This window comes from Gobius niger (assembly GCF_951799975.1).
Source record: "Gobius niger genome assembly, chromosome: 3".
NCBI classification, from domain to species: Eukaryota; Metazoa; Chordata; class Actinopteri; order Gobiiformes; family Gobiidae; genus Gobius; species Gobius niger.
Window position 1 is genome coordinate 27,845,467 of NC_136854.1, and position 24,414 is coordinate 27,869,880.

Here is a 24,414-nt window from a genome sequence, read left to right on the forward strand (position 1 = left end):
TACATCATCATCCATCTCACTCACAATACTGCATAATGACAGTGAAAGATATAGAGAATGCAAATTTATTAAAAACAAAACTCTGACATAGGCCTAAGTATATGAGCTCAGGTGCATGCTTTTTCCACTGGTCGTCCTGAGATGTTTTGACTCATTGGTCATTTGGAAAGACTCATAGCTACATGTCTATATAAGGGCCCACAGCTGACATTTCACAACAGAAGCTAAACCGGGAAGTCAAAGAAAATATCTGTAGGCTTCAAAATACAGGCTTGTATCAAAGCACAGATCTGGGGGAGGTACAGAAACATTGTTGCAGCACTGAATGTTTTGAAGAGAACAGTGGCCTCCATCGTTTGTAAATGGAAGAAGGTCAGAACCTCCAGGGTCTTGGTCAGGGAGGTGACCAAGTATCCAATGATCACTCTGACAGAACTCCAGTGTTATTCTGCTATTCTGACAAGACAACCATCTATGTAGATTTCCACCAATGAGGCCGTTATGATAGAGAGCTGCAGAGATGGTGGTCCATCAAATCATTCAGATTGACCACAGGTGGACTCCAGTCAAGTTGTAGAAACATTTCAAGTCATTGCATTGTTTCCTTTTTAATACATTTGCAAAACATTATTTTAAAGACATTGCGTGTAGATTGATGAGAGGGAAAAAAATAATTTTGGAATGAGACTAACAACAAAATGTGGAAAAATTGCACTGTAGAGGTATCCATGCTTTCCAGATGCGCTGTATATATTGGTAAGCTGAGGTTATTATTGGGCAGGAACACCCCACACTACAAATTATCATTGATCTATCAGTTGGGGGAAAACAAAAGTCAAAGGTTGGATATCCCTGGCTTTGACAAATCCCCCCCAAGAAGTGGTTTGTTTTGTTGCCGACCAACAAATCAAGATTACTGTGTATTTATGTTTCATTTTCATGAGCAGGGATGATGGATGTCATCAGAGCACCTGTGTCTCTCTTATCAGTTTATTCTCCTTAACCAAACACTGTGCACAGCTGTCAGAAAACCAACCATCTATGACCACATGTGCTGCACGTCCCACTGATGTACCTGATATCCCTCATTACTTGTTCCATTATTCTTCTCTGATGTTGCTGATAGTCCAACATGACCACAGGACACGTACACCATCTCCATCATCTTCCACACCTGCCGCTCTGAAGGGAGGAGCTGGACAGATTTGATGAAAGCCAGCCCATATAAGACAGAGAGACCAGCCCAGATAGGCAGTAAACCAGACAAAAAAATTCTCTTGGTACGTCTGAAAAGAAATCTCAATGTGCAAGGGACTTTCTAACCTCCCATCCTCATGCCTGGAGAAGTGAGTAGCCTACTAAATGATTGCATCTAGTATTGTGAAGTTTATTTCTTTTTCAATTGTTGTCCAATGTTATTCAATTCAGGGCTAAAGGGATGCGGGTGAAGCTGAGCAACTTCACTGACATACACAAGAACAAGTAATTATCTTTAAAACTACTATTTGTATAAATATTTTGAAATTGTATTTAGTTACTGAATACTGGATACTTCCCTTAAAATGTATTTTGTAACATATTCCATTACTTTGTCTAATCCGAGTACTGTATTCTGAATACTTTGAATACTTTCACAATGATTGTCATTATATTTATGTATAAATATGGTGTATATTTATAAAAGTGAAGAGTACGATTGTTTGAACACCTGTTATAACCTCACTTAGGCAAGGCAACTTTCTTTATACTGGCTTTCTTTATACTATACAAGGCAACTCAATACCATTAATGAGGAACTCTGTAACTCTCTTGGCAAATGGAGCAACAGATACAGCATCATGTGACACATGTGCAGTATTTAGTATATGAACTGTGGCATAAGGCATTTTAAATCTGTATTTTATTGTAGGAAAAAAACAGGTCATTATTAAAAGTTCTTGTGTAATATGGAGCTAATATGTAATGATTGATAATGGGATGTGTTCCCTTGATATTTGGAAAGTAACTAAATACACTCGAATGAAAGTGTAACTTTATCAGAATACAGTTATTCAAAATAAGTATTTTTAAAAAGTATTATAAATACATGTATTTAGTTGCTCCCCAACACTGTGTGTAACACACTGTCCCCCGGCATTAACCAAACATGTTTTTAGGTGTTGGGATGAGAAAACTCCACTGGACCTCGAAACTCTGCTCTGCAACAAAAGTGAGCCAAATTTCTTGATTCAATTTTTAACAAAATAGAAAGAAAAATGTTTGTTTGTGGTTCTTAGGCCTCTCATCTGGTACTTACAGGATCATCTGCACTTTTAGACTTTATTTTAGACTATCCATTTTCAACAAAGTACATTTAATTCATGTCACATACTAGTTATGGATTAGACATGTGGCACATACATCAGTTTGATGAGCACTTAATCTACCCATAAACATATAAATACCAAAATCATTCAAAACAAAGAGGTCTCACTATAACTTCATTTACCCATGGTTTTGAATCTGGTTCCAAAACGTCATCATTGAGTTTTCTTTCTTTATACAAAATCACACAGATTTGCATTGCAAGTTTGTTGACAGGTAGGTGAAAGTACCTGCAAGGCATGAATGCCTGTGGCACTTCCACCAGTGCCAGAAGCCAGCTGCAGGGTTTAAATATATTATATTATGGAATGTTAATAGTGGATGGCAGATTTTGCTTTTATTCCCATAACCTTTCGGCTACTGTCTGTACGATGTGACAGTTAAACCTTATCTTTTGTCGGTTTCAGACACTCTGCATGCATTTCGTTGCTTCCTGAGGTCAGAGTTTAGTCAGGAAAACCTTGACTTCTGGTTGGCCTGTGAGGATTACAGAGGCTCCCCCTTAAATGTGCAGAAGTCCAAGGCTTGTGGAATCTACAATCAGTTTATCAACCCTGATGCTCCCCAGGAGGTCAGAGAATCTAATGTATAATTCTAGGATAGTCGGCATATAAAAGCAGACTGGTTATTTCCAGTATCTGGGTTAGTTTGAGAAGCTCACGTTGTTTCCTCTGTAGGTGAACTTGGATGCCGAGACTAGGGAGACACTGCTCAGTGTGATGGACTCTCCTTGCTCTGATACGTTCAACACTGCACAGCAGAGGATCTTCAGTCTGATGGCCAAAGACTCCTTTCCTCGATTCCTGCGCTCTATGGACAACATTCGGGCTTATTAGCCACTGATATAGAGAGCATTGCAAGTATCTGACTGTTAAATCGCCTCCGAAGTCACTGCTCCGACAAAGCATGTGCCATATAATAAACATGCCTGTTTGATGATGCTTCTTACAGATCTCATACAAGACCGTAATTGCATGACATTATTCGAACCAGAAAAAATGTAGAACGATAAAATAAATAAACGCATAATCCATGTACTTGTGAGAAGTTTTACTCATTTAAATGTTGTCATAACGACACAGCAGTTATTCATTTATGACCTTGAATAAATCCAATGAACCTAACCTTGGCGCTCGGATCCTTATCACACTCAACTCAAGTTTGAGTGTACAGTGTAAACATGGGAGACGGTGGACGTGTTACATCAGTTACTTTCCACATGTCATTACTTTAATGTAATTATATACATTTACATTATAGGATCAGTTCATGTGAAAGTCATAGTTTGATAAAGTCCCATCATTTTACGCAGTGGCCATTTCTTTTGATCCCATATGAGAAATATTCACATCAGTCCAGACGCACAGTCCTACTTGGAGCTTGTTCCTGGTTGTGTTGGTCCTTTTGGTCCTTTGGTCTGAGGGTTTTTTAACACAGACAGAGGTTTGTGGAGGGAGGAGCTGGCCTTCTGTACCACCTCCTGCTCAATCCTATTCCGGATGGCCACTTCCAGACCCTGGACCACAAGTTATTACACAATTTAGACATGGACACTGGTGGCAACATACATGTAAGTGAATGAAAGGGATTATTTTACCTTTTTCAGTTTCTGTTGTTGAACAACTTGCGTCTTCTTAGGTGCAATTATTCTGCCTGAAGTGAAAATAATCAAATGCATTAGATTTATAAGGATAACGCTTTAATTTAGAGAGATTTTCAACGTTTCTTCAATAATTGACCTGGCATTTATCTGAAAAGTGTTTAGTAATATGTGTTTATTATTTCTGACTCGTTACCTACACAGGAAAACCAGTTATTTGTTGAAACTGTTTCCTTAAACAGCACAAGAGCTACACGTGCGTCGCGTCTTCAGCTCAGACTTCGCTACAACGCGATACATTTCAACATAATGTTGTGTTCGTCTGTATTTCAGCGGTACCTCCTTTCTTTGGGCCTTTCTGCTTGTTTTGTGGTTTCTTCGCGGCTCCAGGCCTCTGGGCTTTAAACTTCTGCGAACCTTGTGCCATGTTTTTGTCCTGCTTTGCCTGATCCGGAAGTTTTTGCTTCAGAGAAACGTGGTCCACTTAGGCTTCACTGCCCCCTGTCGGCTGCAGACACATTAACATCTCATGCCAATCATTTCACTGTGATTTATTACGTGAAAGAGAAAACTCTTAATGACTGCACTTTACAGCATCATATTCATATACATATATTAGAAAAATCCTGTTTTAAATATTTCCACTGGTTACAAAATAAACCCATGTGATTATCAAACACAATAACATATTTGTACTTAAAGAGGCCATCTGAACAACACTCCTTCCACGGCATTGGCAGGCTGCACAATTACACTACACAGTTAGGAAAGGAAAGTACATTGCAGATAATTTAATTTGGCACCAGATTAAATCGTTCTTATTTAGTTGTTTTCCCATATGCCTAGTCCACACAATATATAGTTGGATAATTTGTTTCCCCCCAATAACACAATGCATTTTAGGCAACCAAGCAAGTAAACTGTATGGACAGAAAATTCTCAACCAGAAATCAACATAGGCTACAATGTAAAGAAAAACACCAGCCTATTGACAATGATCATTTTTTTCACTTCAAATGCCTGGACAAAGAATTAAACACTTCATGTTTTGGCATCACCATCAGCTGAAATCAGCACTAATAAGATTTCCGGTCTTCTTGGCCCTGCCGCAGCCCAACAGTTTAGTGCTTGTGTTCATGCATCTGTCTGTAAGCAGACGGAGAGGTAGTGCATATGTTTGAGGAGACCTCCCCAGTGTGATTTACTCATGGCCAAGTCACTAAGAAGTACAAGAATATGAAATAAAAAGACAGACCACAGCTAAACAAGTATATTATAATGAACAACTGAACTTCGTACCTCTGATTACAAAAAAATAAGAGTTGGGGACAGGTATGACACTCACAATTGCTACATAAGTCTGGAATAATGTATTTTTTTAATTGATGCTTTTAACTATACAAAAAAGAACGATATTAATACACCAGTGTCTTTTTAACACATGTATGGCCTAACAAACAGCACCATTGGGAGTAAAGGTTTGACGGGTAAACGATGGACATAGAAGTGCAAAGATATCAAAAGTGAAGGAGGATATTGTACTTTTTTTTTTTTTCTTAAAGATTTTAACATTTATCAGGACTCCTCGTCGCCCTCAACAAAAAAACGTGAAATACACAGAAGTGAAAAGTGAGGTTACACAAACAAAACAATACAGTCACTGCCTGATAAATCTATTCAGCTGAAAAATAAATTACAGAGTGAAGTTCATACTTAACATTTCAGAACAGCCAAAGAGGGTAAGTTTGATAGTCTAGTGTCTTTCGTTTGCTTGAGTACAGCATTTGAGAAAATTTAACATTCTGGTTGAAAGATGAAGGCAATTAGTGAGAGCCTTTCTGAGGTACAAGCAGTATTACATTCAGAAATAAGGGCGTGACTGAGCACAGCAACAAGGAGACAGTGCAATTTGTGCCAGTCCCAAGCCAGGACAGGGTTGTGTATTAATATATAACGGGGTAGTGCTGTTCACAAGCCTGGACAACATCAAGTTAAGGGGTTTGATTTGTATTTTTTTAAACTCCTACAAAACAGTCTCACTCTGTTTTTAGCTGTATACTGATTACTCACTTTTTCAACATACCAATGTATTTTTTGTTTGTTTTTTTTTCTACAGAAAATGATGTAAACCTCGAGTGTTTCGCGTCCACAATTGGTACACATTTTATCGTTTAAAAAATATCATTATCAATAAGGAGCATCTTGTGCAGTTTATGACATGATATGTGTGGTTACATATGGTGAATATGTAGCTTGTATATTGGTTATATAAGATTAAGAGAATATATGTAATGATTAGCTGGACACAGTGAGGGAGATACAAATGTAAGGCTTAAGCTGACAGTCGATAATTTATCGAATTAATGTTAACATGTAAAATGCATTCAATGAGGGGCAAACCAATTTATGTTAGTTTCTGATTTCATGAGCTATACATTTGGGCATCTACAAAAGATCCTACAAGAAAAAACAAGACATAAATGTTAATATAACATATCTGATATCAAATTTAAATAACCACATATTTGGTTAAGTTAGCAATGTCTTCTACTAGCGGGATTTAGTTTCTCTACATATGTACACTACCAAAGTCATGAGTATTTACAGGTGGGTAGCAGCTTTTATTTGGAAACTAGTGATTAAAAGCCCTACTTTAAGTTTGAAAGTTATGGTATTAGTCATTTGCCAATGTTTAGCCTGAATATGTGGGGGCTGAAGGTTACCGGAGCCAGTTTAGAAGTAACGAAAAAAATGATTGCAATTAAAAGTGATTGGAGAACAGAAAAAGAGGGCATGCTTAGTTTCAGAGGTGTGTCCATGTGCGTTTTGGGGTGATTGAGTGCACCACTTATGACGATGAATTCACATTTACTAAAATAACACATGAAAAACAGTGTTTGGGTACAAAATGTGAGTGTCTCTGACATGTTGAGGTGCATTCATGTACATGGGCCAGTGTGGGACAGGACAAGGGTCTGGGCGTGGGGGGTCTAGAGGGCGGTGAGTCGTCCCGTGAGCGCTGCCTGGAGCTCTGATGGCAAAAACACTCCTAGCTCTGTGATGATGCCTCCTGTGATGAGCTGATGTGGGGTCACGTCAAAGGCTGGGTTCCATACTTCAATACCTGCACAGAAAAGATCCTTTTAGTGAAACAGTGACTGGCAGGTTTTTATTGTCGATCTGAACTCAGGGACACGCTGAGGGAGGAAAAAGTTTGTAAAAGCTTTGGAATTTCTCACATTTCTACCTAAATTGGTCCTGAAATGTGGTCTGATCTTTATTAAAGTCATAATAATGAATAAACATTGTCTGCTTCAACTAATACCACCCATTTACATGCGCTCATATTTTTATTGGCCATAACATGTAAGGGGCCTGTCACAATTGGCGTACGGGCATCTGCACGAGCGACCGCTATTGACCGCATGAAAAGGTGTGAATCACAGTTGGCGTATGTGGCGCAGCTGAATGTCAAGCATGCACAAAATTCAGTGGCGGTCGATTGCGACTGAAAAAAGCCGCAGCAGGCCGCTACGGTCGTGAGAATGGTGAGAGATTAATTGTCTCTGTCACGCAGATGGTGAGATACTGGTGAGACACTTTCAGTCTCGTGCGATTTCTGCATAGATATAGAGGCTAGACACTGTTTCCTCTTCCCCAGTTTGGTCAAGAGCGCGGAGCAAACTTCGCGCACTGGTCCTCGTGAATATGCAAACGAAGGCAGTGCGCAAAATTTGAGGCAGGGAAATGTCGTATTTATCTCGACTGTGTGAAGTAAAACTGCGTAAGAAATGAGTAAGTGGGAGAAGCAGGTGCAAACCTTCACGCAGAACAATATAATGCAGATTGTGAACCGATGTGGTGTTCTAAACGTTTACAAAAGTTTATATCTGGCTCATTTACAAAGGTAAAATAATAATTGTGTTGTTTTAATGGTGCACGCTTTTATAAAGAAAGTGCATGTTACCTGCGACTTTGTTTCCCTTGGCTCGACTTGCAGTTCACAACCACTGTCCAAACAAAAGGCTCCACAAATGAAAAAGGCTCCACAAGTCTGTCCCACGTCCTTTTAAAGTCCTTAATCCTTACGAAATCCGCGGGGACGGCGTGTTGATGATGGTTACATGAGGAGACACAAGCCGTATGTTCGCTGTTCACCTGCCGCTCGTCCCCGCGCGTCTCCAATGTGCGCGCGTGTTTTCCTACTGGATCAATATCCTCTGCCTTTGAAGAGTCCATGATAAAAACCTCATAGTCCTCTGACAAACATCCAGCAGCTGAACTGTTTCCTGCTAGTTTCCATTTGACTGTGGCCTGTGCTGCGTACTGCAGCAGGTGACGTGCTCCTTGGACCAGAGCATGGAGACCGCTGGATGAGCGCGTGGAGGGCTTGGAGTTGTTAATTCGTTTTTTCAGTCAAATCACAGGCAGTATCTGTTGGCTATTTCTTTAAAGCCAAGAGTATTTATTTGCGATAATGATAATTAGTTTTTATTAAAAAGTGATCATTATTGATTGTGGACGTCTGTCCTTTATTCGTCATAACTTGTAAATGTTCCCTCGAAGGCTCTGTCAGGAATAAGTCAGACAGAAGCTGGTCACTTCCCCGGAGCAGGGCCTGAGCTCAGGGTCTTGCTGAGCTTGGTGCGTAAAAGCAGTGATGCGCTAATGCCTCCAGCCATGTGCGGGGCGGCCAACATCGTGCACCGCAGGCCCAGTTTATTTATTGATTTTTTTTCCACAAAAACGAACGCTAAGTCGCTCAACTAAACAGGCTCATTTTAATTTTACACCAGTTTCATCTGTAAACGCGCTGATCCGTCCGAGCCCGAAAATAAGTTCTCTCTAGTCCGCAGCACTGTCCGCAATCAGTGTCTGTGGCCCGTGAAACACTCGCTCACCAGCCGCTCACCAGCCGCTCACCAGCCGCTCACCAGCCGCTCACCAGCCGCTCACCAGCCGCTCACCAGCCGCTCACCAGCCGCTCACCAGCCGCTCACCAGCCGCTCACCATTCGCTCACCATTCGCTTTCTTCCTTGCACCGCTCGCATTTGGACACTATCCAAATCAACCCATCCAGTCGCAGCCCGTACTCTATTGTGACCGTGACTGCGATTTCTTAAAATCTACTTTGCGACCTTTGCTGCTGATGGCAATTTCAAATTTTGGCGCAGAACAAATGGGGGACAAACTCGCTGTGGTCAATGTGCCAATTATGACAGGCCCTTAATCACAGGACAGGGAGGAAAAAGTAAGTGAACCCAGGAATCTCACTGAACTTCAAGCCCCACACCATGATTCTTCCTGCACCATCACAGTGAGGATAGGGTTTTGATGTTGTTGTGCTGATCCATTTTTCCTCCACACATGACGTTGTGTGTTACACACAAAAAAAAGCAGCATCCAAGTGCTTTTTCGCAAACCAAAGTTGAATATTTTGGGAGGAAAACGCGTCATGTGTGGAGGAAAAATTGAACAGCACATCAGCACCTGTACACTATGCTCACTGTGAAGTCTGGTGCAGGAGCATCATGGTGTGGGGCTGTTTTGTCGCCTCAGGGCCTGGACAACGTGCTGTCATCTGTAGAAGAATGAATTCACAGGTTTATCAAGATATTTTGCAGAAAAAGTGAAATAAGTAAGTGAACCCCTGTATTAATTATCTGGCTGACTCTTCCTTTGCAGCAGTAACTGCTTTTCTGTAGTTGCAGATTAGACGTTCACAGCGATCAGGATGAATCTTGGATCATTCCTCTTTACAAAACTGCTGCAGTTCAGCGAGATTCCCGGGTTCAATTACTTTTTCCTCCTTGTCCTGTGAATGTTTACCGTTTAATGTTGTGGCCAATAAAAATATGATAGCATGTAATTGTTTGGATGGTATTAGTTTAAGCAGACACTGTTTATTCATTCTTGTGATTTTGATGAAGATCAGGCCACATTTTATGACCAATTTAGGCAAAAATGAGAGAAAATGCAAAGCGTTCACATACATTTTAGTACAATTTTTGTACGAACATAAGTCAGGGCTCCTCAAACGTATCTTATTGATACTCCTTAACGGTAAAAACATTTTTATTGCTCTACAGTTGGACCCGATTTATTTCCAAATTAAAGTGTTATTCAGGGGCAGTGGCTTTGTTTGCCTGTAGGCTGTGCAGAGTCTGAATGAAAACTATTATTGTGTATTTGTGAATGAAGACGAGTGTGAGTGTCCCGGAAATCGCTGCACAGGTTTGTCTCTATAACACGAGGAGGACAAATAGCAGGATTATCACTATACAATGTTTTATTTAAATTATTATTGGTAAATATTAGGGTTGAACGATATTGAAGTCACTTGCGATACAGCTGTGCAATATCGCGATAACAATATTATTTTGATATTTCACTAAACCATTTCAACACAACATGTTCCATTCTAATTAAACACAAATAGTTTTTTAGCAAATTGTGTCAAAACAAGTCTTAAAAACACATCAGAACCAAAACAAAATTTGACGCAAATTTGATTAAACTAGGACATGTTTAACTAAAACTGAACTCTCTACACATTATAAGTTCAATGCATTGTTTGTATTTGGCTGAGTTTGCAAAAAAACGTGTCGATCTCAGTCAGATGAAGACTTTAGTGATGTTGCGATATATCGTTACGATACGGATGTAGCATCACCTAATATAATCGCGATACAATGTTTTTTTGCAATATATTGTCCTGCCCGAGTAAATATATTTTGTTGAGGGGGCTCTAGAACCCCTAGACTGGAATACAACAAAGTACTAATGATAAGAGACTATGTAATTACTATAAAGCCAACAACAGCCCGGTGGGCCGGGCGAGAATTTAAAAAAAAAATTTAATGGTTTTAATCTGTAAAACACATGTGTATGAAAAGCGCTTTAGAAGTCAATTGATTGATTGACTGCCATAATGTTAAAGGGACTTTACAGAAATAAATATTATGTATTTTTCACCAACATGTTCCAGCCATGTCCTAATGTCTAGAATGACCCAGACCAATTCACCACAACTGCCTCTAAAATCCTGCACTGTCACTCAAAACGTTGTTACTTCGGGTCAAAGTGCCGTCATGCACGAGCTTAATATAGAAGGTGCAGTTACACGTATGACCTGAGGTGGCAGGAGTGAGTATAAAATGGCCAACTTGAATCTAGCCCCTTTAACAGAGAAAATCCCACGTTATTAGATGTTTTTCTTTTCAAATACAAACGTCACGAATCACAAAAATACCCCCGATACCTAGGGTAATATATAAACTCATCACGGCTACATGCATGTAAATGGTGAAGAAGTCTATGCATAAAAGCTTAGCAGAATGTCGAAATTTAAGTGCCCAACACGCAACATAATTTTTGCCTAAAGCCTTCAAGATATAGCCACCCAAGAATAACAGAATAACAAAGTACCTGGTTCACAGGAAATATCTGAACTTGCCCCTGCACAGATTTGAACCAGCAATCTACTCCTTCAAGGGTGATTTTGTTTAGAATGTTAATGCTATACTGACCCATTGTGGCTAGTGTTAGTATATCTATGTCCAATTTTGTTCCATGATTGAATAAATAGGAAGAGCTTATGGACCTTACAAGTAAATAATATTACTTTGAACATCACTTTTGAAATATTTCTCACATTAATAACAAATACATGAAACAAGAAACTGACGTCTGCCCTCAATCTGAGAGACACCATTCTGAATTAGCAAAGCAGTTTAGTTTTGAATTACCTGGTGCAGCAATGGGGACTCCATTTATATTTGTGAGTTCCTCTGGGGGGCGCACTTCAATGATAATGTCTCTGCCACTCTCCAGGCTGAGGTCACATGATGTGCTGGGTGCTGCCACATAAAAGGGGATGCCGTGGTGCTTCGCTGCGATGGCGAGCTGATACGTGCCCACTTTGTTGGCTGTGTCACCATTGGCCACCACTCTGTCTGCCCCCACCACCACCGCTAAAGAAAAACACATTAAAGAACAGTTACATCATTTTGAAGAAACAGCAAGCCCCTCCTCCCATATCTGTATGAATAAACAATGCAATTTCACTTTTTTTTTCTTTTGTTGACATTGTTCCTTCATTTTTTTTACAGCTTATAAGCACATTTTTGTATTGAAGCTCCCTCAACAAGAGGTTTTTTTTTCATGAGTATTTTCAATGGGGTAAAAATCCAAATGACAAAAAATAATTTTAGGTCACCAAAAAAATACTACCCCTGGGAAAATTTAACTCAATTAGCATGACGTCCAAAAGCTCAAAGATTGGTTAGGGTGTGATTAAGCGTTAAAACAATAAAACATCAAATAATCCAAGGCAATGATAACGATTTCCTCTTCAGTCCTGCTTAATGGTCAAAACTTCTGAAGGACAGCTACAGTTTCATCCACCAGGCTGTCGAAAAACCTAACTCTTCCCTTCCCTCTTTCGGCTTTCCCCTTGTGTTGCTTTTAAAAACTTTATTTAACCAGGAAAGTCCTGCTGTGATTTCAGAATCGTTTTCAGATTAATCCTGGCCCCAGAGAGGGACTTATTGTACTTTTAGTTGTAGAAGACACCTATGCGACAAAGCAAAACTATACTATATATCCCTTAGTGATGTTACGTATGATGCATTTCAAAAGTTCAAGTGTATTTATATAGCACTGTTGACCAAAATGCTTTTCAGAGATGCAAGATACAATAGCAAATGTATAAAACACCATCCATCCATCCATCCATCTTCTTCCACTTTATCCGGGTCGCGGGGGCAACAGTCTCAGCAGAGATGCCCAGACTTCCCGATCCACACACACCTCCTCCAGCTGTTCTGGGGGGACCCCGAGGCGACACCAGGCCAGTTCGGAGACAGTCCCACCAGCGTGTCCTGGGCCTTCCACAAGGCCTTGTCCCACTAGGACATGCCTGGAACACCTCCCACGGGAGGTGACCAGGAGGCATCCGAAACAGATGCCCGAGCCACCTCAGCTGGCTCCTTTCGACGTGAAGGAGCAGCGACTCTACTCCGAGCTCCTCCCGGGTAACTGAGCTCCTCACCCGATCTCGAAGGGTGCGCCCAGCCACCCTGCGAAGGAAACTCATTTCAGCCGCTTGTATTCGCGATCTTGTCCTTTCGATCGCGAATACAAGCGTGTGTATAAAACACATACATTTACAATTCAAACGTATATAAAACAATAGTTAAACCAAGACATCCTGCCTCACTAGGTTTTGAAGGCCTGGCCTGACTTAAATTGTGCTAAAGACTGAGAAGACCTGACGGACAGAGGGAGGCCGTTCCACAATGTGGGCGTTGCCACAAAAAAGGCTCCTTTAGATTTGAGCCGTGTTTTAGGTACAGCCAACAGGAGCAGGTCAGCTGACCTCAAAGCCCTCGGTGGGGAGTAAGGCTGCAACAGATCAGTCAAATAGGATGGGTCTAAATGGTGCAGACACTCAACAATTAACAGGATCTTAATTAAAAATGACTTCACTGAGTGACTTCATTCTGACCTGTGATGTTCATCTCCCTCATGGTGAGAGCAGCCATACTGTCTGTGATGAGTGTGGCCGGGATCCCCTCAGCCACGGCCTCGTACGCCGTCAGCCTGGAGCCTTGGTTGTACGGCCGCGTCTCTGTGCAGTACATGCGCTTCAGTCTGCCCAGCGCGTGCAGACTCCTCACCACACCTAAATACACAGCAGGTATTACAATAAAACAATAAAAAACAAACAGAATGTCTTTACATTGTATCTGTGTTAGCTTCAGTCTTCAGTTTTCTAGTGGGTATACTGTATTTTTTAGCAGGTACAGGGTGGCCAATTATACGCGCTGAAAAAATGATAAAGACCCTTCACTTTGCCCGTCACATAACATTAATAATATTAAATGTATCACAGACAATTAGATTCATAACAAAAATGTGTAGTAAATGTTATTTAAATAACATGAAATCGGCCTATAGGGTTTTTCCTGTTGGCTAATTCACAGGTTGTAGCTAAATGAGGCTGTGGGACTGAAGCCAAAATGAAACTTAAATGAATAAGGCCAGTCTGCTCTCACCAACCCCTCACACTGATCAGATCAGCTGATGTCCAGACTCTCGCGCTGTAGAGCGAGTGCCTGCACACCCAGCATACACTACACACCACCATGCACGCGGCTTCTGGACAACGACTTGTTTTTGGACAATGTTTTGAATGAAAAGGGGAATGAACATGTGACTCTATGAGAGGGGAGACGAACGCAGGTTAGAGAAACAGTCGGGTGAGCAAGAGAGAGAAGGGGAGACCGGGATGAGATGTCGGCTGGCGTGTACTTGCATATCCGTATATGTAGGTACATGTAGTCATATGCATAGACTACACCACTGACTCCAAGTAACTCTAACCTCGAGGGTGTTGCTGGTTATTTAGAAAGTATTCAACATTTAGATTTTTTAAGTGTTTACTATTTAGTATTGTGTGGTGTTGATAAAATACAATAAAGCGCCCTATCTCCTAAGGTGGAGATCATTTAACATTTACAAAACACTAAATGTTTTTGTGAACACTCACAAAACAAGATGTCCTCTTGGTTCAATTCTCTCACTCTCAAACACAGATCTGAACAGAATAATAAACCAGTCCAACAAAATCCTCCAAACACCTCAGACTCTCCTAGTTCTGCACTGACGAGAAGTCAAGGAAAACCACCATCACTGGGTTCTGAAACACCTGCCATCGGGCACAAGATACAGAACCCCACTGGCTCAGAAAAACATCTACAAAAAATCTTTCATTCACATCAGCTGTTACTGTCCTAAATTGCGCCTGGTAGCTCTGTACCTCTTCCTTCTTTTATGTGCCTTTGTTTAATGAATTTATTGTGTTGCAGAATGAGTTTTAATGTGAAGTGTTGAAAGACAAATTTCTGCTCTATTGAACAAACAATAAAGTTCTACTCTATTAAAGTCTAACCTTTTACAGCAAAACATAAACACTGGTTTATGTTAACTCTTAGTGCAGGACAGGAGTATGGTGGATTTATATGTAACGATAATGATAACAATAACAACAATAATTAAAGCCGCAAGCGGCATTTAGAGGCCCTCGCGAGCAGCGTTGGCCGGTTGGCGCACGCCGTCGCACGCCACCGCAATAACCGGGGGGCGCTGCCGCGCCCTACGGGGTTATGCCATCCCTGCCACCCTCGGTCGAGTTTATAAAAGAGCAAAGGCAAGAAACGGCGCCTTCGGCGCCAGATCACGCAATGTTTCCCAAAATGGCCGACTTTGTGTGGGTTGCCTAGCAACCGCGTAATGTACTTTTTCGTTCGGAACGTCACAACGAAGGTGTGTACCAATTTTGGTTTGGCTACGCCAAACTTGATATCAGGTCGTTGCCATGGCAACACGGTGGGGAAATGGGCGTGGCCATAATTTACTTTTTGCTCGAAGTCACGTGACGGACGTCTGTGCCAAATTTTGTTTGTCTACGACAAAGTTTACTTTTTTTCTCCATTCATTTTAATTTGGTGCTCTGCAGGGGGCGCTATCGCGCCCATTTTCAAAATTCCCATATCAAAACATCCGGGGCCGACGACTCGACCATCGATTCAAGTTTCACTAAAATCGGCCAAAGTATGTGCGAGTTATGACTCTTTGAAGGTGACGGCGAACGCCGAAAACGAACGCCAAATTCATGGTGTTGCCATGACAAAACCGGAAATCCTATTAGAAAGTTTTTAATAACTTTTAATGCCCCACATGTGTAGATGATCTGGAGCGACCGGGGAGTCGCTGCGTTCAACGCCCTAGGACGAGTTCGTTCAAATGCGAGGGCACGAAAAGGCGCCTTTGGCGCCAGATCGCTCTTCTGGCCAATATGGCCGCCATACAGTTGGTTGCCTAGCAACCGCGTAATATGTTTTTTTGTTTGGTTCCACGTGACCAATCCCTGTGCCGAATTTTTTTCGTCTACGACGAACTAAAATTTTCGGGGTTTTCGGGATTTTGGGGGGTCTGGCCATAGGCCGCAATGTTAACGTCGTTTTTCCAGGGGGCGCTGACGCGCCATTTTTTTGAATTTTTGAAATTTGGAGATGTGAAGTTTTTTCTTTTCACCTAATTGAATTTTGGGCAAAAACGACGAACTTAAATTTTCGAGTCTCTCCATAGGCGCAATGTAATCCTGATTTTCCAGGGGGCGCTGACGCGCCATTTTTCAACATTTTTTATTGGGATTCATTGACACTGTGTATCGCCGGGATTTTTAATTTTGGGCAAAAAATGGTGAGTTTTCGTCGACGACTCGTCGAGTTATTCCAAAAAAACACGGATAGATGAAAAATAATAATAATAAGAATAAGAATAAGAAAAACTCTTACAATAACAATATAGCGCCGCCTCCGGCGGCCCATATTTATATCGTCGGAAAGGTCTCACGTCCAGTAACCCACCCGTGAGGTTCATTGTCAAATACGAGCGCGTTGCGCTCGTATTTTACCACTTCTTTGTCAATATTTCTTAATGCGTTTTTTTTTCAGATTTTTGTGCGAGCAACAACAAATATGCCGCTTTCGCGGCAAACACCTATATCATTGGATAGGCCTTAATGCCCTGAGTCACTCTAGTAGTGTTTTGGGCATTGGGAAGTGGCCATGGTCGATGACGAGCGCGTTGCGCTCGTCATCGACTACTTTCTTGTCAATGTTGCGCCTTCACTGGATTTTTCACCTTTTTTCACACGAGCAGTTACAAATGTGCCGCTTTCGCGGCACACGCCTATTTCACCGGACAGGGCGTTATGCCGGGGTCCCCCCTATTACTGTCTAATGCATGGGGAGCGCTGCGCGCTCTGTTTCTTGAGCGCTGCGCGCTCTTTTCGGGACGTGCGCTACGCGCACGTCTTTCTTCAGTGCGCTCCGCGCACTGCCGTACAATTACAATAGGCCCGAGCCCTGCCAGGCCGCTCGGGCCTAATAATAATTAAAGCCGCAAGCGGCATCGAACGGCCCTCGCGGGCCGTGCCTCCTTTAGCGCCTCTATGTAGCCGTGTCTATGTAACCATACCGAGGGCGCCAGCGTGGCCTCACCGCATTTTATTGCCCTTGTGTGCCATTAATCTTTGTGAGTAAAAATCAAAACTACATTTTTAGCCTCTCCATGTGAATAATGGCTCCAGCCTGCAGAGGGCGCTAGCGCGCCCATAATCTTTTTAATTTCACAATTAGCATCAGACGGCCCTAACGGGCCGTATTTTCATGTCCACTGTCCACAAGCTCCTGACAGGGGGCGCTAACGCGCTGTAATGTTGTATAATGTGAGATTTATGTGTCAGCCCCATTAGATTTACATGGGGGGCCCCGGGCGTCACCATGGCAACACCGTACAAAATACGTTATGGGTCTCATTGGCTTTTTGGATCGGGACGCCATCAACTATTTTTGTACCAAATTTCATCCGTTTCCGACAAACTAATTTTTTTCCCATAATGCATTTTTTCTTCTGCACCTGGAGGGGGCGCTATCGCGCCAAATGTCACTTTTTCACATTTGCTGTGTCCAGGGGTGAAAGGTCAATAAAATGTATATTTCCGATTTTTAATCGGAGTTCGTTTGTGCGAATGGGAGCGATTTTTTGTTTTTGATGAATCGCAAAATACTTCGGAAAGATTGCGGCTTCGCCGCAAACAAACCGTAAAACTTAGCCAAAAAATTTGGATAACTTTTGATGCCCCACATCTCAAGATGAGCTGGAGCGATTTTGAGCTCATTTGGTGAAACGCCCTCGAAGGAGTTCGTTAAAATGCGACGTCAGCGAAAACGCTGACTCAGCATTCTCCGGACTTCCTGTCAAAATGGCAGACTTCCGGTTTGTCAGGGGGCGTGGCCACAATATTTTTTTTTTTTTGTCGTCACATGACGAATATCTGTACCGAATCTCGTCGTTCTACGACAAAGTTTACTTCGGCCCCTCCCCCATTGGCGTAATGTATTTTCACTTTTGTAGGTGGCGCTGTCGCGCCATTTTTTTTTTCCCCAATATGAAACACACATTTAAATTAATTTTTCACCAAAACTGAATTTTGGGCAAAGTTTGGTGAGTTTTCGACTATGTTCAGGGGGTCAAATTCCTGCTCAAAGAGCAGAAGAAGAAAGAAAGAAAGAAAGAAAGAAGAAGAAAGAAAGAAAGAATTAAAGCCGCAAGCGGCATCGAACGGCCCTCGCGGGCCGTGCCTCCTTTAGCGCCTCTATCTATCCGTGCCACAACCCTACCAAGGGCGCCACACTGCATTTTATTGCCCTGATGTGCCATTGATTTTTGTCAGTAAACATCTAAGCTACATTTTTAGCCTCTCCATGTGAACAATGGCTCCAGCCTGCAGAGGGCGCTAGCGCGCCCGTAGTCTTTTTAATTGCACTATTAGCATCAGACGGCCCTAACGGGCCGTACTTCCATGACCACTGTCCACAAGCTCCTGACAGAGGGCGCTAACGCGCTGTAATGTTGCATAATGTGAGATTCATGTGTCAGCCCCATTAGAATTACATGGGGGGCCCCGGGCGTCACCATGGCAACACCGTACAAAATACGATATGGGTCTCATTGGCTTTTTGGATCGGGACGCCATCAACTATTTTTGTGCCGAATTTCATCCATTTCCGAGAAACTAATTTTGTTCCCATAATGCAATTTTTATTTTGCACCTGGAGGGGGCGCTATCGCGCCCAATGTCACTTTTTCAAATTTGCTGCGTCCAGGGTTGAAAGGTCAATAAAATGTATATTTCCGATTTTTAATCGGAGTTTGTTTGCGCAAATTGGAGCAATTTTTAGTTTCTGATGAATCGCAAAATTCTTCGTAAAGATTGCGGCTTCGCCGCAAACAAACCGTAAAACATAGACAAAAAATTTGGATAACTTTTGATGCCCCACATCTCGAGATGAGCTGGAGCGATTTTGAGCTCATTTGGTGAAACGCCCTAGGAGGAGTTCGTTAAAATGAGACGTCAGCGAAAACGCTGACTCAGCATTCTCCGGACTTCCTGTCAAAATGGCGGACTTCCGGTTTGTCAGGGGGCGTGGCCACAATAATATTTTTTTTTTGGCGTCACATGACGAATATCTGTACCGAATCTCGTCGCTCTACGACAAAGTTTACTTCGGCCCCTCCCCCATTGGCGCAATGTATTTTGATTTTTGTAGGTGGCGCTGTCGCGCCATTTTTTTTTCCCCCAATATGAAACACACATTTTAATTAATTTTTCGCCGGACCTGAATTTTGGGCAAAGTTTGGTGAGTTTTCGACTATGTTCAGGGGGTCAAATTCCTGCTCAAAGAGCAGAAGAAAGAAGAAAGAAGAAAGAAAGAAAGAAAGAAAGAAAGCGAGAAAGAATAATAATATTTTTTACAAAAACAATATCGTCGCTTTCGCGACGATATCATATTATACATTTTTGGAAAGCTTTCAACGATCCGCACGCATCCGTGGGGGTCCTGGGTGGATGACGAGCGCTTCGCGCTCGTCATCCACTATATACCCCCATTCACACTATATACCCCCATTCATTTTAATGCAATAATAAGTATAAAGGCCCCACACCTTCGGTGTGGGCTTCACTGTTTTACATGTTGAGTTTACGGTTGACATGGGGACAGCGCTTCGCGCTGTTTTTGTGCGCTCCGCGCACTTAGGTTCAGTGCGCTGCGCGCACTGCGCTGTGATTGCGATTACAATAGGCCCTTGCGACGGCAGGCCGCTCGGGCCTAATAATAATATTTTCGACAAAAACAATATCGTCGCTTTCGCGACGATATCATATTATACATTTTTGGAAAGCTCTAAGCGATCCGCACGCATCCGTGTGGGTCCTGGGTGGATGACGAGCGCTTCGCGCTCGTCATCCACTATATACCCCCATTCACACTATATACCCCCGTGCATTTTAATGCAATAATAAGTATAAAGGGCACCTCCGGTGTGGGCTTCACTGTTTTACATGGTGAGTTTACGGTTGACATGGGGACAGCGCTTCGCGCTGTTTTTGTGCGCTCCGCGCACTTAGGTTCAGTGCGCTGCGCGCACTGCGCTGTGATTGCGATTACAATAGGCCCTTGCGACGGCAGGCCGCTCGGGCCTAATAATGGCTTGTATTGCACTTTACAAGCCAGTATTACTAAGTTTCTCAAAGCGCTACACTGTAGTTACTATTCATTCACTCCATGCTCAGTGATGGTAAGCTACTATTGTAGCCACAGCTGCCCTGGGGTAGACTGACGGAAGCGAGGCTACCAGTGTGTGCCATCGGCCCCTCCGACCACCACCAACCACTATATTCAGACTCGGCTATTGTACACGATTTAATGGTAGGGGAAATCGGAGTACCTGGGGGAAACCTATGCAGCAGTGAAGCACGAGTGCAAAAACTGCTGCACCACCGTGCTGCCCAGCAGCGTTTACAACCATCCAACCCATGAATTTACAATATTGCAAAAGCAATAAACTACTCATCACTAACAATAAAAAGCAATAAACTACTCAAGAATGAGTAAGAAGCACAGGTGACATCAATCAGGGATTAACACTGTTATCAGTATCATCAACAACTTCACAATATTTACTTTACTATTGTTGATAAACACAATGTCTTTAACATGTTCACTTTACATTGCACAGAATGGTGTGTACATTTGCAAAATGTTATAATGCTTCATTCTGTTGTTTTATTCTTTTTGTTCGTCTTTTACAAATGTAATAGAATTTGTTTCTGATACACAACATTAATTTGACTTTAACAGCTTGTAATTAGGTTTTTGCCATAGATCTGTTCTCAGGCACAGTGAGGCTGTGTAATGCATTAGAAGCCCCGAGTGCTTATTGTTGCTCTTAATACGGATGCATATACATAGTGCTATTGATTTTCCATCAGAGCAATTTAATTCTTTTATACAAAAGCTTTCACACAGTCAGTCTATTTTGGGCCTTCAGGAGAGTTGCATGTTGAACTTTGGACTGTTCACAAGTCAGAAATTCACAGTAGAAACACAGGTCAGGTACGAGTTACACTCGAGTACATATTTGGATTGTACTTCAGAGGGTAACCGCTTAGACAGCTGACACCCATGTTTATACACACACCAAGTGTGTATAAATATGTATTTGCAATGAATAATATTAAATACATTTTCAGAATTTCCCCTCAAATTCTGAGCTTGCAGGAGAATGTCCTGAAGATGGAGCAGCTATTTGATCCACCTACACTGAACAGGATATTTGTGATGATGAAGAATATGCTGCGGTCTTACCTAATGCAGTCCCGTATCCAGCGGTGGCCAGAGAGCCAGTGTTGCAGTGCGTGAGGATGGTCACAGAGTCCCTCGGGACCCCGGACAGGATGTGCTGGGCGCCATAGTTCCCAATCTTCCTGTTATCATTGACGTCACGCTCCAGCATGTCTTCGATCCAGGCAATTACACTAAAACAGAGGCAACAGCATGATGTGGGAATGTGAGAAGATGATCCGTCCGGAAATTAAGCTTAATGTGTGTGGACCCAAGTATAGTTTCAAGATACACACAGAATCCGGCTCACAGGGAGAAAACACACCAACAGTTTCCATGATTTGTCAACGTGTATGACTGACCGCCTTTCGTGTTCTGCATTTGCATCTTATGTACTGGAAACACCAAACCGTCACTTCAGTAGGTTGCGTTCATATTCTAGAATTCTGTTTCAGGTTCAGGGCAGGTGCCTATACATTTTTATGGGAGGAAAACAGTTTTTGGAAGAAATTTCCAAAAACAAAATGTCCAAATGTTTTGCCTGATCATTATTTGATAGTGATTGGATTCACAAACCTGCCATACTATTCTTAAGGCTGAAAGCTCTTTCTACTGGCCAACATCACGCAGTTATGACAGTTTCTGTTTCATGTGAATTGCCCCAGGAATTTCCTGAGAAATTAGCAACAAACTAAGACTAGAAATCTGCATTATCACAATTACCGTAGTTACCGCTTGTAATTTTCCGTTGCCCTCCACCTCAATTTTAAACTATAAGCTCTGTTGTGATGTCACATGAACACAACCTTTTCACTACCGTTTTATTTCTCTGGTTGTGAATGAACACATTACACTCATGCAGAAGGTAGCCATGGGAAATGTTCCATCTGTTGTCCCGTACTTGCACTATCAAGCACACAAACATTCATCCTGGCTCCAGGCAAGAGAACTCCCGGGCACTACTGCGCCACTGGAAGCACTGATTTTCTTATGTCTTAAAAAGTAGAGATTTGCAGCAAATGCGTAGTTTTAAATCTTTGGTTCTCCTCACCTCTCTCTGAGCTGCTCGGAGTTCTTCTCCATGCTCTCGTTCTCAGCAAACTCCATGAGCTCTCTGGCAGCACGGCCCATGTTGACGGCAGTGGGACGGGCAGAGGTCAGGTGACACAGGGACTCTCTGATGAAGGTCACGGGGTCGTCGCCCCCAGCACCAGCTCGCAGCTCCACAGCCAAACTCAGACACCCCACAATGGCTATGGCAGGAGCCCCTCGCACCTGGAGGAGGAGGGGAGCAAGTCAGAACTGAAGCTTCACGGATCAGCTAAACTTGTGTTGCGTGATTACCAGTTCTTGTGAAATTGTTCAGAAGAAATGTGTGACTTGTGTTGCTTATGTTGTCGCCCTAACCCTGGTTTGGTTGGTTAATGATAAGGTGAGTATTGGTTAATGTTAAGGTGAGCGTTGCCTAGATTTAACAAGAAATCAACGGCAATAACAGAAAAAACACCTATTTTACAAGCAATGTTTACATTAATCGTCAGATGAATCATATATTCTCACATTCCCTATTGGAAATTTAGATTTAAAAAAATAGCTGAACATATACTTGTAAGGGTACAGAGAGAATCCACAGTAATGACACCTGTCCTGTGAAATGCAGTAATATTAAATGGTGTCATCGAGGAGTCGTCATTTTTCAGAAACAGGCATCATTATGACATCATCCTCCTGTAGGTATGGCACATGCACATGCCATCACTGTCATAGTCCAAGTGAGGCCGTTGTAGACAAAAAGTCATAATCTTTTTAATAAACACAATAGTGGAAACATTTGTTTTCGCGGAGGCTCAAATCTAGAGATTTGAGATGTGAAATTGTACAACACCGATATGACCAATAAGGCGAACAAAAACCCTGGCAAAGTACATTAATAATTCATCAACAATTTCCGAAGGAAAATGAAAAGGAGGGACCACTTTTCTGGGTGGGAGCTGATAACACGAGTAGAGCGATAATGTGACAAAGAGTAGATAAAGGTTATAGATTGTGTTGGATAATGCAGGTGCGCTGAAGCCCTGAGCGGAGCGCAGGAGCGGGGGGCACTCGCACCGCGCACAGGGGGTGCACAATGGTGGCACAAAGAGCGTGAGAAGCCACAGCGTGCGCAGGGCTAAAGACGCCTAGCAAGGAGCCGCTTGCCTACCTTCATGGACTTGATGGCCTCATACGCGTCCTGCACGGAGCGGACCTCATCGTATACGGTCTGGTGGGGCAGAAGCAGCTGGTTGAGGACCTGCAAAGAGCCGGCCTTGTAGCGAATAGCTTCTAGCGTCATGACCCAAACAACGAGGCGGGATGGCGGGGATGAAAAGACGCACGGACCGGTGGCGGCAGAGGCACCACTCTTGCACACTTTCTCTCCAGACGCCGAGTGCAAGTGACCGCGGCCTGGCCTCGCTGTCTGTCCTGGGGCAGAGATGGATCCTGAGGCGGGGTGAGGATAAAGAGTGCAGGAGCGGGAGGGACGGAGGAGCGCGGCGTGGATGTGCTGAATGGGAGGATAAAAGGGAGAGGAGTAGGGCTGGAAATCTCTGCACATTGACAGACAGGCAGCAGCAGCTAGGCAGACACGGAACCACGTGTCCACTCGACCAGGAAGCTCAGCCCGAAGTCCACGCCCACTCCCATCCAGCGGGTTGCCCAATTTGTACAAGACACCCCAACAACAACATCTTTACGCACCATCCCCCCCTTGCATCATGATACCCCTTTGTCAGGAGAAATCTCACATTCAAATACGATATTAACATAACAGCAAAACCCCAAGCTCCCTGATGAGAGAAAAACACTTCTATTTTTGGGGTTGGCTTTATTGTTTCCAGCAACAACAAAAAAGCACCACATGCCAGAGTGAGACAATAAGGGCACAATTGGCAAGTCTCCTTTTATTCAATCGCTATTATAGAGCCTCACAAAAGCCCTGACAATTAGGCTTTTACCGTCCCATTTGGGTTCAACAAAAAACATGACACTTAAAAATAGCCAGAGCATATGTTATACAATATACAAATATTACACAAATATATTGCTTTAATAGATTGATTTAAATTTTTCCCAAGCTAAGCCATTTTACTGTTTCCAACATGGCCAAATCAGCATTTAGAAATTATGAAAAAGTAAACCAGGGAGTG

The 24,414-nt window shown here is 42.6% G+C and overlaps 3 protein-coding genes across 3 annotated transcripts; 1 reads left to right on the top strand and 2 right to left on the bottom strand.

Moving 5' to 3' along the window:
• Positions 1 to 916: 916 nt before the first annotated feature.
• Positions 917 to 3,240, top strand: LOC306961335 (regulator of G-protein signaling 5). The gene is made up of 5 exons (XM_079554032.1): positions 917 to 1,346; positions 1,429 to 1,482; positions 2,157 to 2,209; positions 2,772 to 2,935; positions 3,042 to 3,240. Exons 1-5 carry the CDS (start codon positions 1,303 to 1,305, stop codon positions 3,198 to 3,200), a joined length of 474 nt encoding a protein of 157 aa, XP_079410158.1. The 5' UTR covers positions 917 to 1,302; the 3' UTR covers positions 3,201 to 3,240.
• A 198-nt stretch (positions 3,241 to 3,438) lies between these two features.
• On the bottom strand, positions 3,439 to 4,444 carry cUnh19orf53 (chromosome Un C19orf53 homolog). The gene is made up of 3 exons (XM_079554216.1): positions 4,304 to 4,444; positions 3,962 to 4,017; positions 3,439 to 3,880 (listed from the first exon to the last, which is right to left on the bottom strand). Exons 1-3 carry the CDS (start codon positions 4,389 to 4,391, stop codon positions 3,734 to 3,736), a joined length of 291 nt encoding a protein of 96 aa, XP_079410342.1. The 5' UTR covers positions 4,392 to 4,444; the 3' UTR covers positions 3,439 to 3,733.
• A 108-nt stretch (positions 4,445 to 4,552) lies between these two features.
• Positions 4,553 to 23,897, bottom strand: mri1 (methylthioribose-1-phosphate isomerase 1). The gene is made up of 6 exons (XM_079554213.1): positions 23,427 to 23,897; positions 22,275 to 22,498; positions 21,248 to 21,417; positions 13,474 to 13,650; positions 11,714 to 11,938; positions 4,553 to 7,088 (listed from the first exon to the last, which is right to left on the bottom strand). Exons 1-6 carry the CDS (start codon positions 23,820 to 23,822, stop codon positions 6,955 to 6,957), a joined length of 1,326 nt encoding a protein of 441 aa, XP_079410339.1. The 5' UTR covers positions 23,823 to 23,897; the 3' UTR covers positions 4,553 to 6,954.
• Between the last annotated feature and the right edge of the window lie 517 nt (positions 23,898 to 24,414).